General features: G+C 44.7%; 1 protein-coding gene across 1 annotated transcript in view; it reads right to left on the bottom strand.

Annotated features, from left to right (window-relative positions):
* The window catches only part of CCNP (cyclin P), a 30,025-nt gene extending 11,425 nt beyond the window's left edge, over positions 1–18,600 (bottom strand). The window contains exons 1-5 of the mRNA XM_068247873.1: positions 18,529–18,600; positions 17,340–17,412; positions 11,975–12,138; positions 11,704–11,802; positions 6,555–6,710 (exon numbers count right to left, since the gene is read on the bottom strand). Of these exons, the coding sequence (XP_068103974.1) occupies positions 6,555–6,710; positions 11,704–11,802; positions 11,975–12,138; positions 17,340–17,412; positions 18,529–18,600 (564 nt within the window). The remainder of the gene's footprint in view (positions 1–6,554; positions 6,711–11,703; positions 11,803–11,974; positions 12,139–17,339; positions 17,413–18,528) is intronic.
* Between the last annotated feature and the right edge of the window lie 816 nt (positions 18,601–19,416).

The following is a 19,416-nucleotide window of genomic DNA, read 5'->3' as shown; positions in this document are numbered from 1 at the left end:
ACCTGCCAATCACCTATCACCCATCAATCACCCCCTGTCACCCCCTGTCACTGCCACCCATCAATCAGCCCCTAACCTGCCCCTTGCGGGCAATCTGATCACCCACCCACACCATTAGATCGCCCGCAAACCCGCCGTCAGATTACCTCCCAAATGTATCGTTTACATCTGTTATCTTCTCTAAACACCCACTAATTACCCATCATTCACCCATAAATCACCCCCTATCACCACCTGTCACTGTTACCCATCAGATCAGACCCTAATCTGCCCCTTGCGGGCACCCAATCGCCCGCCTACACGTTCAGATTGCCCTCAGACCCCCCCTTATCAATTCGCCAGTGCAATATTTACATCTGTCCTTCCCTGTAATAACCCACTGATCACCTGTCAATCACCTGCCAATCACCTATCACCCATCAATCACCCCCTGTCACTGCCACCCAACAATCAGCCCCTAACCTGCCCCTTGCGGGCAAACTGATCACCCACCCACACCAATAGATCGCCCACAGATCCGACATCAGATCACCACCCAAGCGCAGTGTTTCCATCTATTCTCTCCTCAAACACCCACTAATTACCCATCAATCACCCCCTATCACCACCTGTCACTGTTACCCATCAGATCAGACCCTATTCTGCCCCTTGCGGGCACCCAATCGCCCGCCTACACGCTCAGATTGCCCTCAGACCCCCCCTTATCAATTCGCCAGTGCAATATTTACATCTGTTCTCCCCTGTAATAACCCACTGATTACCTGTCAATCACCTATCAATCACCCATCAATCACCCCCTGTCACTGCCACCCATCAATCACCCCCTGTCACTGCCACCCATCAATCACCCCCTGTCACTGCCACCCATCAATCAGCCCCTAACCTGCCCCTTGCGGGCAAACTGATCACCCACCCACACCAATAGATCGCCCGCAGATCCGACATCAGATCACCACCCAAGCGCAGTGTTTCCATCTATTCTCTACCCTAAACACCCACTAATTACCCATCAATCACCCCCTGTCACTGCTACCTATCAGATTAGACCCCTATCTGCCCCTAGGGCACTCAATCACCCGCCCACACCCTCAGAATGCCCTCAGACCCCAGCCCTAAACACCTCGCCAGTGCATTGCTTGCATCTATTCCCCCCTCTAATCACACCTTGAGACACCCATCAATCACCTCCTGTCACCCCCTAGCACACCTACCCATCAGATCAGGCCCCAATTTGCCCCGTGTGGGCTCCTGATCACTCGGCCAAACCCTCAGACCCCCTTCCGATCACCTCCCCAGTGCATTGATTGCATCTATTTTCCCCTCTAACCACCCCCTGAGACACCCATCAATCACCTCCTGTCACCCCCCTAGCACTCTTATCCATCAGATCAGGCCCAATACAACCTGTCATCTAAAAGGCCACCCTGCTTATGACCGGTTCCACAAAATTCGCCCCCTCATAGACCACCTGTCATCAAAATTTGCAGATGCTTATAACCCTGAACAGTCATTTTGAGACATTTGGTTTCCAGACTACTCACGGTTTTGGGCCTGTAAAATGCCAGGGCGGTATAGGAACCCCACAAGTGACCCCATTTTAGAAAAAAAAGACACCCCAAGGTATTCTGTTAGGTGTATGACGAGTTCATAGAAGATTTTATTTTTTGTCAAAAGTTAGCGGAAATTAATTTTTATTGTTTTTTTTTCACAAAGTGTCATTTTTCACTAACTTGTGACAAAAAATAAAATCTTCTATGAACTCGCCATACACCTAACGGAATACCTTGGGGTGTCTTCTTTCTAAAATGGGGTCACTTGTGGGGTTCCTATACTGCCCTGGCATTTTAGGGGCCCTAAACCGCGAGGAGTAGTCTAGAAAACAAATGCTTCAAAATGACCTGTGAATAGGACGTTGGGCCCCTTAGCGCACCTAGGCTGCAAAAAAGTGTCACACATGTGGTACCGCTGTACTCAGGAAAAGTAGTATAATGTGTTTTGGGGTGTATTTTTACACATACCCATGCTGGGTGGGAGAAATTTCTATGTAAATGGACAATTGTGTGTAAAAAAATCAAACAATTGTCATTTACAGAGATATTTCTCCCACTTAGCATGGGTATGTGTAAAAATACACCCCAAAACGCATTATACTACTTCTCCTGAGTACAGCGGTACCACATGTGTGGCACTTTTTTACACCCTAAGTACGCTAAGGGGCCCAAAGTCCAATGAGTACCTTTAGGATTTCACAGGTCATTTTGCGACATTTGGTTTCAAGACTACTCCTCACGGTTTAGGGCCCCTAAAATGCCAGGGCAGTATAGGAACCCCACAAATGACCCCATTCTAGAAAGAAGACACCCAAAGGTATTCCGTACGGAGTATGGTGAGTTCATAGAAGATTTTATTTTTTGTCACAAGTTAGCGGAAAATGACACTTTGTGAAAAAAAACTATTAAAATCAATTTCCGCTAACTTGTGACAAAAAAATAAAAAAACTTCTATGAACTCACCATACTCCTAACGGAATACCTTGGGGTGTCTTCTTTCTAAAATGGGGTCATTAGTGGGGTTCCTATACTGCCCTGGCATTTTAGGGGCCCTAAACCGTGAGGAGTAGTCTTGAAACAAAAATGACCTGTGAAATCCTAAAGGTACTCATTGGACTTTATGCCCCTTAGTGCAGTTAGGGTGCAAAAAAGTGCCACACATGTGGTATCGCCGTACTCGGGAGAAGTAGTACAATGTGTTTTGGGGTGTATTTTTACACATACCCATGCTGGGTGGGAGAAATACCTCTGTAAATGACAATCTTTTGATTTTTTTTACACACAATTGTCCATTTACAGAGGTATTTCTCCCACCCAGCATGGGTATGTGTAAAAATACACCTCAAAACACATTGTACTACTTCTCCCGAGTATGGCGATACCACATGTGTGGCACTTTTTTGCACCTTAACTGCGCTAAAGGGCCCAAAGTCCAATGAGTACCTTTAGGATTTCACAGGTCATTTTGAGAAATTTCGTTTCAAGACTACTCCTCACGGTTTAGGGCCCCTAAAATGCCAGGGCAGTATAGGAACCCCACAAATGACCCCATTTTAGAAAGAAGACACCCCAAGGTATTCCGTTAGGAGTATGGTGAGTTCATAGAAGATTTTATTTTTTGTCAAAAGTTAGCGGAAATTGATTTTAATTGTGTTTTTTCACAAAGTGTCATTTTCCGCTAACTTGTGACAAAAAATAAAATCTTCTATGAACTCGCCATACTACTAACGGAATACCTTGGGGTGTCTTCTTTCTAAAATGGGGTCATTTGTGGGGTTCCTATACTGCCCTGGCATTTTAGGGGCCCTAAACCGTGAGGAGTAGTCTTGAAACGAAATTTCTCAAAATGACCTGTGAAATCCTAAAGGTACTCATTGGACTTTGGGCCCTTTAGCGCAGTTAGGGTGCAAAAAAGTGCCACACATGTGGTATCGCCGTACTCAGGAGAAGTAGTATAATGTGTTTTGTGGTGTATTTTTACACATACCCATGCTGAGTGGGAGAAATATCTCTGTAAATGGACAATTGTGTGTAAAAAAAATTAACAAATTGTCATTTACAGAGATATTTCTCCCACCCAGCATGGGTATGTGTAAAAATACACCCCAAAACACATTATACTACTTCTCCTGAGTACGGCAATACCACATGTGTGGCACTTTTTTGCAGCCTAACTGCGCTAAGGGGTCCAAAGTCCAATGAGCACCTTTAGGCTTTACAGGGGTGCTTACAATTTAGCACCCCCCAAAATGTCAGGACAGTAAACACACCCCACAAATGATCCCATTTTGGAAAGTAGACCCTTCAAGGTATTCAGAGAGGGGCATGGTGAGTCCGTGGCAGATTTCATTTTTTTTTGTCGCAAGTTAGAAGAAATGGAAACTTTTTTTTTGTTTTGTTTTTTCTCACAAAGTGTCATTTTCCGCTTACTTGTGACAAAAAATAATATCTTCTATGAACTCACTATGCCTCTCAGTGAATACTTTGGGATGTCTTCTTTCCAAAATGGGGTCATTTGGGGGGTATTTATACTATCCTGGAATTCTAGCCCCTCATGAAACATGACAGGGGGTCAGAAATGCTTGAAAATGGGAAAATTCACTTTTTGCACCATAGTTTGTAAACGCTATAACTTTTACCCAAACCAATAAATATACACTGAATGGGTTTTTTTTTATCAAAAACATGTTTGTCCACATTTTTCGCGCTGCATGTATACAGAAATTTTACTTTATTTGAAAACTGTCAGCACAGAAAGTTAAAAAAATCATTTTTTTGCCAAAATTCATGTCTTTTTTGATGAATATAATAAAAAGTAAAAATCGCAGGAGCAATCAAATAGCCCCAAAAGAAAGCTTTATTAGTGACAAGAAAAGGAGCCAAAATTCATTTAGGTGGTAGGTTGTATGAGCGAGCAATAAACCGTGAAAGCTGCAGTGGTCTGAATGGAAAAAAAGTGTCCGGTCCTTAAGGGGTAGAAAGCCCTAGGTCCTCAAGTGGTTAAGGTCGCATAACGTGCACCTAACGCGACGCCTGGTGCTCTTCGTTGTGGACGTCAGAGTGAGCCGCGTTGTGCAGCTCACTCTGGCGTCCGTGATGCCGTGATGCGTACTCTTGTGCGCATGCGGCATCACGTGGTCCCGCCGGCCAATCACCGCACAGAGCGGCCGCTCCTGGAAGTAAACACTGCATGTCACAACGTGCAGTGAATATTAATTATCCATGTGCCTGGCTGCTCTCAGCTCCTCCCCACCATGACTGCCCATGTGCAGACAGTCTAACGCGGCTTAAGCCGCTCTAACGCCGTAGCATGCTGCACTTTAAGAACGTGCAGCGTTACATGTAACGCAACGTGGGCTGTGTGAACATTCCCACTTGTGTTACATTGCTGTGCGTTGGGGAGCGTTACAGGCTGCACTAACGTGTGCCTGTAACGTCTTAGTGTGTAAGCAGCCTTAGAGCAAATAAAATGTACTTTGGGAATTTGTAGACAGACAATATTACTTGTGCACAAAAAGCAAATATGATACGGTAACTATATGGGTAATGAAAAGTATGAAAAGACATTTTTATTGAATGTTATGTCAGAGATTCATTCCACTTTTAAGTAGCAGCTATGTAAATTTATACAGCTGTCAGTTAACTGATAGACTGCTACTCTGTTTCATTTGTAAGCGCATCTTCCACTTCCCTGAACAGCGGAGATTTGCATGTTAGGAGGATTTTCCAGTCATTGAAAAACAAGACTTCCATCAGATTTCACCTCATCAGGGGCGTAGCAATAGGGGGTGCAGAGGTAGCGACCGCATCGGGGCCCTTGGGCCAGAGGGGCCCTGAAAGGCCCTTCCTCAACTACAGTATTAGCTCTCTATTGGTCCTGTGCTCATAATAATCACTTCTATAGATACTTTGAACAGTGGTGATCATTAACAAGCTGTTCCCCATCCCCTTCTTGCACCTCTGACACTGTAGTTGCCATTGGCAGATTTTGGTGTGACGCATCAATTGTTATGTATAGTGTGCTTGGGGGGCCCATGTAAAACTTGCATCGGGGCCCACAGCTCCTTAGCTACGCCACTGCACCTCATGCCACTGCAGCAATATGAATAGTCAGAGGCAGAGCTTCTCAAATCTTTTAAAAGTTCCGAGGTACTATCTAACCAGATTTTAAAAATGCTTGCGCTTTGAGAAGCGCATGGCTAATGTATTTCAATGGGATGGTGCACACCAGAGCGATTCGTTTTCCCCAAAAGTAAACTTGGGTCCTGCAGCATTTTTGCTGATTTCTGAGGTGATTCAGCCTCAATGTTAAGTATAGGAAAGTGGAAAAAAAATTAATAATAATCGCTCTGAAAAGCGCTAGATCAGAGCGATTTTCAAAGCGTTTTTTTTTACAGAAGCTGTTTAGTTACTGCTCTACTGTAACAAAAAAATAAAACGCTACACCAAAATGCTAAAAAAACCCCGCCAGGCATGTTTAGAAAAAACCCTCTACACATGCCTAGAATCGCTCTGAAAGATCACTTCAAAAAGCACTGAGCGTTTGTGATTATGCTGGCGCTTTTTGGTGTGCACTGGGCCTTTGTTATACTTTTGCAATGAGTATACAGCTAGCCTTTACCTCATTTTCCTTCATTAAGCCATTTTAGCAGATCATTATTATTTATATAGCTCTGGCATCTTCTGCAGCGCTGTACAGAGTATATTGTCTTGTCACTAACTTTCCCTCGGAGGGGCTCACAATCCCATCCTACCATAGTCATAAGTCTATGTATGTATCATGTAGTGTATGTATCGTAGGGGGAAGCCAATTGACTTAGCTTTATGTTTTTTGGATGTGGGAGAAAACCAGCGTCTGGAGGAAACCCACACAGACACGGGGAGAGCATACAAACTGTGCAGATAGTGACCTGGCTGGGATTCAAATCAGGGACCCAGTGCTGCAAGCCTGGAGTGCTAACCACTAAGCCAGTGCTGCCCTATTCCCCTCACCCCCTGGTCTACCTCAGGGATAAGGATCTCCTCCATCTTGCAGGCTGTGAAGAGGCAGCTGGCGGCCAGAAGCTGAAGAAGAGTTGTTCGGATCTTATGGACCTTCATGTAGGAATTCATCAGATAGACCGCAAGGTACAGTGTCTCCTCTTGTAACTCCAGATACTCCTATGTCAGGAGACAGCGGACAGAGGTTATAAAGATGGAGTCACGCCTGGCAAATAAAAGTAAAACCAGCTAAGAAATAACAAGCTCTGCTGTGAAGACATGAGAACACGTACATTGCTGTAATGACTCAGAGCTTTACATGCTTACACAAAAAAAAAAACAAACAAAAAAAAAAAAAAAGCGACGTATAAAGGAGAAGAAGAAGAAAAAAAAAAAACACGACAGGCCATCAGACCCCACCAACAGAGAGTTCTGTTGGTGGGGAGAAAAGGGGCGGGGAGAGAGAAATCACTTGTGTGCTGTGCGGCCCTGCAGCTTCGCCTTAAAGCTGCAGTGGCCAATTAACAATAAAAGGGCCTGGTCTTTAGGGGGGGGTTTAACACTGCGGTCCTCAAGTGGTTAAACAATTTTTGAGTGATCGGTCATTTTCATGGTGTGATCAAATAGAGGTATTATAGGTGCCTTTTAGTCCACTTCAAACAATTCTGGTGTTCCCATAATGTGGTGCCTGTGCCTGCTGAATTCAGATTTTAAAGAAGAGAAGTGGCCTGTGAGATGCTTTGAATTAGGAGTAGGTGCAAAGTTTATGGTAAATGGACACACATTTATGGCAATGCTGCAGCTACATAAATTCCCCCCCCCTCCACAAAAAAAATGCATTAACTCAATCATTACCATGTTATTGACCATCCCTATTTCTACAGCCTCATACGCATGCTAGAATAAAGCGGGACTTCTGAAAGATATGGTTGGGGGGCGGGAATGCAACACACAGTCTGGCTTATCCGGCATGGACAGGGATTGGCTGATAAGCGCGCTTTCTGGTTGGTTGAGACCCAGTGTTAAAAATAGGCTGGGCTAATATGGTATTATACACCACTCTATATACCATGCAGGAATGGGCAGCTTTACCATCTGAGAAGATAAAGAGCCCCATACACAACTATCACAAAACACCTGATGAAGGATGTTATAATCCGTAACATGTAGGGTTTTGCTCGCAATACACAGCAACTTTTTGCAGCCAGTGGTGTGCCGGCTCGTTCTTCTTTTAGATGCAATTTGTAGCTGTGAGCACTCCAGCTGAGACCCGGCACCGGCTTATGTCCAGGCCTTAATAGACCTGAGCAGCTGTTCACCTGATATACCACATTGTTTACAAGTATCACAATAGTATTAAAGCTGTCATTGATGTAAAAAGGGGGTAATTCAGGATCACAGGTTTTTTCGCCTTCAGGACCAGAGCAATTTCATTTGCCAATAACTTTATTGCTACTTATCAAACTGACATGATCTATATATTATTTTTTTGCGGGAGAAACTAGGCTTTCTCTGGGCGGTACTTTTTGCTAACCATTATTTTATTTACATGTATTTTGCAAGGAAGAAGTAGAAAAAAAATGAATATAAAATGAAAAAAAAATTTTATATATATATATATATATATATATATATATATATATATATATATATATATATATATATATATATATATATATATATATATATATATATATATATATATATATATATATATATATATATATATATATATATATATATATATATATATATATATATATATATATATATATATATATATATATATATATATATATATATATATATATATATTAAATAAATAAAAATCACCATTCTCAGCTTTCAGCCATCGTAGTTTAAAAATAAAATGTGTTATGGATGATGAAACAGACATTTCATTTGCGCATTTGTCCCGGTTATTACAACTTTAAATTGTGTCCCTAGTACAAAGTATGGCGATAATATTTTATTTGGAAACAAAAAGGTGTCCATTTTTCCGTTTAGTGGTTTTTATATTATAATAATTATTCCAAGACTTTAATTACAAAATCCACAGTAATGACATACATATTAAATTCCTTAAGATAGATAGATATATTTTTTTTTAAATGGTGTATTTTTTTATTATTTTTTTTACAATTGTTTTATTTTGTTAACTATCGGGTGGGGAAGAAGAGGTTACAAATATTAAAAAAAACAAACAAACAAAAAAAAAACAAACATTGAATTACCCTGTGGGTTAGTGTATTAGACTGTTTTTGGATGTATTTTTACTTTTTGGCCACATGATGGCGCTATGGAGTTCTTTGTTCGAAAATCTAACACTGAACGAAATGTTTACATTTAGTTTCTGGGGGAATTTTTATTAATCAGCACTGTGAGTTATCGCGGACTCAGTGATCGGGGATGGAAGCATTCACCGATCACAGGAGGGACAGGACAGCGGCGAATGCGGACAGGGGAAGTGCGGCGATCGTGGCGGCGTCGGTAAACAAACATACTGCAGACGCTTATCTACTGCAGGGGCGTAGATAAGCGTCTGCAGAATCCGGAAGTGGTTAAAACAAACAAACAAAAAAAAATGTAAACATAAAAAGAGTAAACACAGTTTGACAATACATGGCTTCAGCCAACCACTAACCATAAGAGCCCTTTTCCACTAGCAATCGCTAGCGTTCACGCTGAATGCTAGCGATTGCTGAATAGCAAAAGGTAAAAAATTCCCGGCGATTTCCCGACGTTTGCGATCGCGATTTTGCTATGCTATGCACTGCATAGCAAAATCGCGCCAATAATCGTTCTGCCGCGCGATCAGGTAAAAAAAAGTGGAAATGACCTACCGCGATTCCTATGTTAAAAGCAAACTGTAGAGATTTGAAAAATCACTAGCGGTTTGCAGTTTTGCGATTCAGCCATCGCAAACGCCGTAGTGGAAAAGGGCCCTTAGAGAAGGGAAAAAAAAAAAAAAAAAAAAGTTTGTTATTCATATTCTATGAAAAATGATTAAGAAATCAAATTCTGCGGGGTATAGGGAAGATGCTGGTGTCTTGGCAGTTGGAAACAGACTTATGCTGGGTACACACATTGAGATTTTCCGCTCGATTCGCGGGATCGAACGGATCGATTCGATTATTTCAAACATGCTCGATTGGATTTCGATCGTTTTTTTCATGTTAAGTATGCAAAAATCGACGGCAGGAATGATCAAAATCCAATTGAGCAGGTTTGAAATAATCGAATCGATCCACGAATCGAGCGGAAAATCTCAACGTGTGTACCCGGCATTAATTTCCTACTATGCAACAAAGTTCACAGACAGAAAACTGTCAGGACCTCTCACTATGAGAGGGGTTTCACCACAAAATAAGTCATACAGACCCGACGGGGGGGGGGGAGTGAAAAATGGCGCCGGTTCTGTCCGATATTTGTTTAAAACGATATTTATCGTTTTAAAGGTTAAAATAGTGCAGACCTTGTGAACGTCACTTATTGTTTTAAAACCTGCTTTTTTTTGTCCTGCCTGAACGCTATGTATCGTTTTAAGCCCTGCTTTGCTGTAATTTGTAAAATGTCTGCCCGTCAACTTTAACTTTGAATAGCAAAGCCCCCTTAAAAGCTAGAAACACCACATTTATTTCAAAAAGGCCTTATAGTTTTTGAAAAAAACTATTTGAAAGTTCTCCTTCGGACCGTGGGAAAATTAAATGCCCGCCGACTTTAGCGGTTAATAGCAAAGCCCCCTTAAAGGGAAGGTTCAGGGACTATTAAAAAAAAAAAAAAAAAAATCCGCATCCACTTACCTGGGGCTTCCTCCAGCCCGTGGCAGGAAGGAGGTGCCCGCGGCGCCGCTCCGCAGGCTCCCGGTGGTCTCCGGTGGCGCGCCAGACCTGGCCAGGCTTCTTGTGCGCTCCAAAATGCGCCTCACGGCGGCGCGCTGACGTCATCGGACGTCCTCCGGGCTTTACTGCGCAGGCTCAGAACTACTGAGCCTGCGCAGTACAGCCCGGAGGACGTCCAATGACGTCAGCGCGCCGCCGTGAGGCGCATTTTGGAACGCAGAAGAAGCCCGACCTGGCCGCCGGCCTGGCCAGGTCGGGCTCGCCACCGGAGACCACCGGGAGCCTGCGGAGCGGCGCCGAGGGCACCTCCTGCCTGCCACGGGCTGGAGGAAGCCCCAGGTAAGTGGATGCAGATTTTTATTTTATTTTTTTAATAGTCCCTGAACCTTCCCTTTAAAGTGAATGTGTACCAGTTTAAAAAAAAAAAAAAAAAAAAAAAAGGTCAGATAGATACTCACCTAAGGAGAGGGAAGGCTCGGTCCTAATGAGCCTTCCCTCTCCTCTCCCGGTCCCGGTCCCGCGCAGGATCCAGAGTAGCAGTATTCGACCAGTTCGGTCAAATACTGCCACTTCCGCCACCGAAGGGAGGTTTCGGGAGCACTCGGGCTCCCGAGGACGGGCCGTTCCATAGTGCGCATGCGCGAGCGACCTCTATGACGCATACACGCATGCGTAGTATGGAGCGGCCAGTCTTCTGGAGCCCGAGTGCTCCAGAGGACCTCCGAAGTCCCTGCGGCAGCGGTCGCGTACGGGGGAGCCAGCGCAGCACCGAGGACACCGGGAGAGGAGAGGGAAGGCTCATTAGGACCGAGCCTTCCCTCTCCTTAGGCGAGTATCTGACTTTATTTTTAAACTGGTACCCATTGGCTTTAAATGCCAGGAACACCAAATGTGCAGGGAATGTTAAGAAGAACAGTGGGAACAAGAAGAAAACATCTTTTTCAAAAAGACCTTATACTTTGAGAAAAATCGATTTTAAAATTTTAAAGAAAAAAGTATACATTTAAATCCCGTAATGACAGTTCTTAGGGAAACAATTCCCGCTGACTTTAGCAGTTAATAGCAAAGGCCCCTTAAATCCTAGTAACCCCACATTTGCAGGATATGTTAAAAAAAGATGAGAAAAAAAAAGTGGTAAACTAAAGTGGTAACCCCTTGTCTCCCATGCAGGCAGGGATAGCCAGTATGCGGAGCCCCGCATTAAAGTTCCTCTTTAAACTCAGCCAAGGCAGCTAATGTGTGTACAGTGGTCCCCTCAAAAAGTGGTTTGTTTTCACCAGGTTTGTGAGTAGGCCACTTTAAATACTAGAAGACATTTGGAGGACACTCACATGAACCTGGATTAGCCAGTCCACCAGCATGGTCCTCATCTCAGAGGTCACCGACTTGGGAATGTCCACAGCCCGGAATACACACTTGCACTGACTCTTCTGAAAAAATGAAGGACGCCGTTAGTAGATATGAAGGACTTATCTCTGGAGCGCCAACACTGTGGCATTAATGCAGCAACTCACAACAAGAAATCAGACCACCAATTACTTTGGTAACTCCAGTTGCTGTGGGTTTCCTGCATATTACACATTTATTAAAGGTCTTCCTCACCATCATATTGGAGAAGATGTCGGCAGCGTACTCCTGCTCAATGCTCATGTCTAGTTCCAGCATGGACAGAGTCACATGTTCTCGCCACCCATCAAGCAAGGAAAGGGAAGGGCCTGATGAGCTGACCGTCACTGGAATCTGATTGGCTGCGGCTTCTGGAGCAGCTGCAGGAGACACATCACAAACAAAATTAATTCAACTAGGAATTACATGCATATTTGCATCTCATTGCTGGTTGTGTGTGCGCATGTTTGCACCAAGGCAAGTTCACTTTTTCTATAAGGCTGGTTTCACAGTGGGACGTTACAGGCGCACGTTAGAGCAGCCTGTAACGCAGCCCACCGCACAGTAATGAAAAATCAATGGGGCTGTTCACAGTGCCCACGTTGCGTTACATTGTAACGCTGCGTCACAAGACAACGTACTGCATGCAGTACTTTAGAGCCGCGTTAGACTGCTTGCACATGCTCAGTAATCTTGTGGAGGAGCGGAGAGCGGCCAAGCACATGGCTAATTAATATGCACTGCACGTTGTGACGTGCAGTGTTTACTTCCTGGAGCGGCCGCTCTGTGCGGCGATTGGCCGGCGGGACCACGTGATGCCGCATGCGCACAAGAGTGCGCATCACGGCATCACTGACGCCAGAGTGAGCTGCACAACGCGGCTCACTCTGACGTCCAGATCCAGCACCACCAGGCGTTCCGTTAGGGGGACGTTATGCGACCTTAACGCCCCCTCTAACTCAACGTCCTGGTGTGAAATTAGCCTAAGAGCTCCCTCTGATGTCAGCTGGGTTCATCACCAGCAGTTCTGGTTAGTTCTTGTGATTTGCTTGAGTTCCTCCCATTGTTCTGCTTAAGGTGCGTGCGTACACACATGCGACTACAGTCGTTTGAAACGATCGTTCCCTGATCGTTTCAAACGACGATCGTTTAAAAAAAAAAAAAAAAAAAAAAAAAAAAAAAAAAAAAAGCAGCCAATGACCATTAAGTCTAACGACGGACGAGCTAGATCATTAAAAAAACGAACGATCTAGCTTGGCGGATTTTTTCCAACGACGATCGTTTGCAAAAGTAGTTCATCGTTGGAAACGGTCGTTCGTACTAGGCTTGACATGCGCATTTCGCTATTTCTCCATGGAACTTTTCATTTTGATGCGCAAGCGCAATAGTTGCTTTACGTGATGTAATGTTCGTTCTAACGATCAGATTGTTACACACTTTTTTAAAAGCTAACTTTACTTAGGTCGTTCTTTCCTCAATTAAATGATCGTTCGTCGTTCACAACGAACGATCGTTGTCGCATGCGTGTACGTAGCTTTACTCCTAGTGCCCTAGATATTGACCTTATCCAATTTTAACTCCTGTTACCGACCATTAGGCATACCTCACAACTTTTTAAGATAAGAAAGAGGTACACTTAAGCCACACCCCTAGTCACGCATTTGATAAACATTTCATAATAAAAATATAAAACAACAATTCAAACCACACTGGTCCTTTATATCCTGGGTCATTTTTCTTCATTATAACATTTCAAAGTAAGAAATATATCAATTTAAAAGGATGGGAAGTATACAGTCAATTGAACACATTTTTTCAGTAGAAAAATACATAGATCTGTATGTCAGTTCTGAAAGAGGGACAGGGTCCCCAAAGATCCAAAAGAGGGACATTTGGGAGCTATGCCATTAGGCTGTATCTACACCTTGCCCTAAGCTACCTGCCTTGACATTAACCTAAATATCGACTTCACCTGATTGCCACCTGAACCTAGTCTGTTTGCCTGTCTACTACCCGTGTCAGCTGCCTACCGAGACTCTTGGCCTGTCTTTGAAGATACCTCCTTGGAGAAGTTGCAGGAGAAAAAAGTTAATAGGATATGGGCCAAGGCAGGAATGACTTTTCAATCATGAATGTATTGTACAGTGCTTTATGCAGTTCACAATTCACAGGTGTTTTAATGCTCTACAGGCTCAAACAGGTTTTTGACAGAATTTTGAAAATGCTCTCCCATTCACTTGAATGAGAATCACAGAAAGAAAGAAAGAAAGAAAGAAAAAAAAAATCACTGCAATTTTTCAAAAAGGCTGTAAAATAGTTTTTGCCACGGTTTTCAATCAAATGAATAAGAGATCATTTTCAAAACGCTGGCAAAAATACTGCTAGTGGGTTTGAGCCCCGCATGATCAACGACATGCATATTTTATTTGTATGCACCTTATTAGACCAACCAAATAATGTTGCATCCAATTTCAAGTTGCATACAGCTCTGCATCAAATTCAAATAAATTAGCAGTGGTTTGGATCTCTGTAGAGTAGAGAGGTGCTCTACAGATGTAGCGGCTAGCAAGCACCTTGCTTAGATCTGACCCACCATATGGTCTGCAATATCACACATATTGGTAAGCACGGCAATTAGTGTATTGTATATGGGACATAACTGCACAACATTCACCGAGTCCAGTGGGAATTGTGTCAATTTAGCAATATCTGAATTCCAAATACAATGGTGTCTTTCACAGTGCTTACGTTAAGTACAAAATTCTAATAGATATATAGAGAGAGGGGCTGCAGCACACAACAGGAAAACAGTGACAGGGGCTCTTGGTTATGCTTGACCGCGTTTAAGCTCACCAACTGCGCCAAAGTGTCCCCGATCTGGTGAGTCCTACTCTAACCAGGCAAAAAATGCTAGATTTTATCAGCGTTCTAGTGGGAACCATGCCAAAAGCCCAAGGGTCAACTAAATGGGAGAAATGAACTTAAAAACACCTCACCTACTAGCTACTAACTGAACTATGAGCTTCGCTCATTTATATGCTTAACTGTGCTAGAGGTGGGCATGGCATATAAATGAGCGGAGCTCATAGTTCAGTTAGTAGCTAGTAGAAGGTGAGGTTTTTAATTTCATTTCTCCCATTTAGTTGACCATTGGGCTTTTGGCATGGTTCCCACTAGAACGCTGATTAAAACTAGCATTTTTGCCTGGTTAGAGTAGGACTCACAAGATCGGGGACACTTTGGCGCAGTTGGTGAGCTTAAACGCAGTCAAGCATAACCAAGAGCCCCTGTCACGGTTTTCCTGTTGTGTGCTGCAGCCCCTCTGTATTTATATATTTCTTATGGAGATTGGGGGTTCTCCAGTGCTGTGTGCATGCTTTGCATAGTATTGCATAAAATTTGGTTTGTGCTGCTCATCCCCTGACATATGCATATACACACACACACACTATCTATCTATCTATCTACATAGACAAACAGCAGTAAAAGGCCTGCAATCTTACTCAGGCCTAATTGCACAGGAGTGTAAAGCCTCATCTACACGCGAGATGAGGCTCCGATCCGGCGGCTCGATTAGCCGCCGGATCGCCTCTTGCGCGTACCCGCCGCGTCCGGATACAATTCCCCGCTCAACCCCACTTATCTTTCGCTCAATTCCCTGCCATTGTCCCCTCGTGGGGAACGTGCAGGGAATCAGCGGTAGGGAGATCTGTCCTGTCGGATCTTATCAATAGAGCCGCATCAGCGGCTCGCTTGATAAGGAACATTGGAGCCTCATCTGCGCGTGTTAATGAGGCTTTAATCTTAAACCTTGATAAAGTATATCAACAAACATGCCATGTATAAATACCATGATACCTTTTGCAATAAATGACAGATACAAGGTAGAACGCAGCATAGAATGCGATAAAAAAGACCAGTATTTGTGGATGCCCTTCCCCTGAGGAGTCACGCCCTGTGACAAAAATAGTAGGGCGGGAGGAGTCTAGCACGTGAGAGAGACTGACTAGGATGTCACGCAGGTCTGGGGCAGCAAGCACAGGAGAGATTACAAGCAGCCTATGGTGTAGCATGTTATGCAAATGGTATTAAAGGACATCCGAAGTGAAAATAAACTGATGAGAAAAAACAATATAATCCATCCTTCTTAAAATGACTTTTTTTTTTTTTTTTTTTTTTTAGATATCGCACAGGTTTTATTTTATATTTAAAACTAGTTTTGAAGTTTTTACTGTTTCACTATCTCTGCTCAATGACACCTTTACTGAAGTATGCCAGAGCTAAAAACTATGAATTATTGACCCTATTTATCTCTCCTGCTCTAACACAGCCTAGTTATTTGTGTGCTTGGCACTGTACATACACGTTTATCTCATCATGCCACATGTCACCTCAGTTGTTCAAGACCACAGACGGTATATACCGTATTTTTCGCCATATAAGACGCACTTTTTCTCCCCAAAAAATGGGGAGAGAAAGTCCCTGCGTCTTATACGGCAAAGGCAGGGAATCCCCGACTTACGGACGTCCACCGATACGTACCGCCGACCCGATGCCATCGGGGATTTCCTGCCTTGCCTGTGTCCCGCTGTGAGTCCCCCCCCTCCCCGCTTGTCTCCACCCACTACTGTGCTGCCGGTCCCCCCCTGTGAGAAGCGGCAGAAGCTTACCACCTCCATCTTGCCCGCAGCGATTGAAGGCATCCGGCTTCTGTGGGCGGCTTCCTCCAGTGCCGGCTTCTAATGATGCGTAATTGATGATGCATCATTACAAGCCGGCACTAGAGGAAGCCGCACACAGAAGCCGGATGTCTTTAAATCGCCGCTTTGGGTGTGATGTATCCCATCACACTTGGAAATGTATGACACGGTTGACACGGTTAGGTCACTCTCCAGAAAGAGTGTAGTTAGGGTCACCAAGCGGGGAGATCGCAGTACAGCTTGTGCAGTAGACGTGACCTGGCCGGGTTAGCAGAGGGGGCCCCGGGTGATCCGCTGAGAGCAGAGCTGCGGCGAGCACCAGTTAAGCTTCCAGGGGCTGGAGGAAGCCCTAGGTAAGTAAATCTGGTTTACATTACTTTCCCTGATGTTAATTAGCACATTAGCAGTGCCAATATAGGCGACCGTGTTCTCCACAGAATTTTCTTCCTGCTGGGTGGCATGAAAAAGGGCCGGTGCTTCTCTGCACAACTCTGCTTTCAGCATAGGAGATGAGCCGATGACAGCCGGGTGCTTTACCAAAACTAGCCGGGTGGAGCATCCGGCCAAGAGAGTCTCGGGAGAACACTGGGTGATAAAAATACAATTTTTCCTTTTTTTAATTGCAACATGCAGTAGTTGGAAAGGTAATACATAAAACACAATATGCCAAACACAGCTCTATGGAGCACCCTCCTGCAGGCATCACGCTTGGCATCTGCCTGGGTTGCCTATGGCTAAAACTGGCCCGTATCTGGGCAGGTCCAGTGCTTGCATCCATCACAAACCCCAGTGCTGCCAGATCCTATATCTGTGCAGCGAGAGCCTCTCTCTATAATAAATCGATATAGAAGCACCAGCACTAACCGCGTGTCAGAATTTACCTTTCCTGGTAATGGAGCTGATCACAGCAGTTGCAACTTTGTCAGATATTTTGGAGCATGAAAACAGACATTTCTATGGGTAAAAAGGAAGAAGGTGTGTAAGTTTTACGGCTTGACTTCACACAGATGGCTAAATGACAAAATACATTTCAGATCACTTGGAATGTATGATTCAGCTTGCAAGCAAATATGATGCAAATTGTGTAGCGCTTGGAATTGGGCCAGTCAAAATGTCTAAATTGACAGGAAGTGCATTCGATTGGCCTAATCCCAAGCTGCATGAAATCTGCATGCAAGCTAAAATGAACAGCTCATGGACCACCTCTATTGTGCAGTCTGCAGGGCCAGATTTGTGGGAAGGCCACATAGGCTGATGTTTTGGGCACTGGGAAGGCTGGGGCAGTGCTGCAATATCCTTGGGCTCACCCTTCCTGCCCACCTGCATACACAGACCTGCTCTGCCCGGCCACATAAACACGCTGTCCGTCTCCTCCTGACTGTCACACAGTTCCCCCTGCTTGTCGGGCTTCCTGCTCGCATACCCAGACCTGCAGATCAGCCATGTACTTTAAAAACAGAAAGTCACATTAATGCTCACCTCCTGCATTTTAAGTACAGTATACGGCATTGTTACTACTCACCCCCCATGACTACGGACCACTGCTGATCTGCAAGCAGACAGCGCAGAGAGTGGTGGGGGGGGGGGGGGGGTTGTGACAGAAGGAGAGCAGGCGAGTGACTCATCTGCTCTGCTCTCTGGCTACCTATACTGAGGGGGGGGGGGGGGGGTCAACTGGCCACCTATAGTTAGTGTGTGTGTGCGCGTTGGTGTCTCATCTGGCTATACTAATGAAGGTGGGGCACCTATAATTTTTTTTTTTGGGGGGGAGGGGGGGGGTCCATCTGGCTTCCTATACTGCAGGGAGGGCATCTAGCCACCTACACTGGGGAGGGTGGGGGAATTATATGACTACCCAGACTTAAAGGGGGCCATCACACTTGGCTCAGGGGAGGGAGGGGGGTTCATCTGGCTATCGTTACTAAGGAGGGGTTACCTATACTGAGGTGGGGGGGGGGGTCCATCAGGCTACCTATCCTGAAGGGAGGGCATCTAGCTATTGATACTGAAGGTTGTCTGGTCTTCTCACTGTAACTGCTCTCCACCACACGCTGGTGTCCCCCTCCTCACCTTCTTCTCTTCTTTCTTGCACAGGATTCTGTTGTTGTCTTTAGTCTTGAATGGCTCTCTTTTCCCTTCCATCTGAAAGTACATACAGAACAAACCATCAATCCGAGTAGAAATGCAGGGCGTATACATTCCTTACAGCTCAGGCTACGAGGAGGAGGAAGAGTAGGAGAAGGAGGAGGAGCGCGAGAAGGAGGAGCGCTCATTAGTGCATTACTATAAAAAGATATTTTATTCGCAAAGATAAATGATACTCACAAAATGTGCGGTAATAAAACGCTCAACAGTAAGGCCCCTCCACTTTTCACCCATGACATCTGACGAAGGCGCAGAACGCTGAAACGCGTAATGACGCTACAAGCACGCCTGGAGTAGGTCCCGCCCACCCCTCAGCGAGACAAGCTGCCGCTCCACCTGAGACCGCGCTGTTGGCCACAGCGCAAGCAAACCAGCCGCCTGGGTGAAAAGTGGAGGGGCCTTACCGCTGATGAGCGTTTTATTACTGCACATTTTGTGAGTATAATTTATCTTTGCGAATAAATATTTGTATGGTAATGCACTCCTCTCGTTTAGAATTGTGGCACATCCCAGATTATTGGAACTGAGCCGTGCATAGGATCCATACAGATTGAGAGGACTTGTGGAAGCCTGTGGACCCAGTAGTAGGAGCGCAAGGATTTGTTTGGTTTTTGCCAGGGGCATTGCTAGCCCCAAAGCTCAGTGGCACATGCGCCGCATCTATTCTGGGGTGCCCCGGATGTCCCCCAAGAAGAGCCAGCTGTGGTGCCTCAATGGTGTGCACACTGGGAGCTGTGGTGCATCAATCAGGGGTAGGCTGGGTGCTGTGGTGCCTCTATGTGGGCATGCTGAGTGCTGTGGTGCCATGCTGGA

Source organism: Hyperolius riggenbachi, chromosome 8 (assembly GCF_040937935.1).
Source record: "Hyperolius riggenbachi isolate aHypRig1 chromosome 8, aHypRig1.pri, whole genome shotgun sequence".
In the NCBI taxonomy this organism is placed as follows: domain Eukaryota; kingdom Metazoa; phylum Chordata; class Amphibia; order Anura; family Hyperoliidae; genus Hyperolius; species Hyperolius riggenbachi.
Note: the sequence above shows the minus strand (reverse complement) of the source record. Positions and strands in the feature narration are given on the sequence as shown.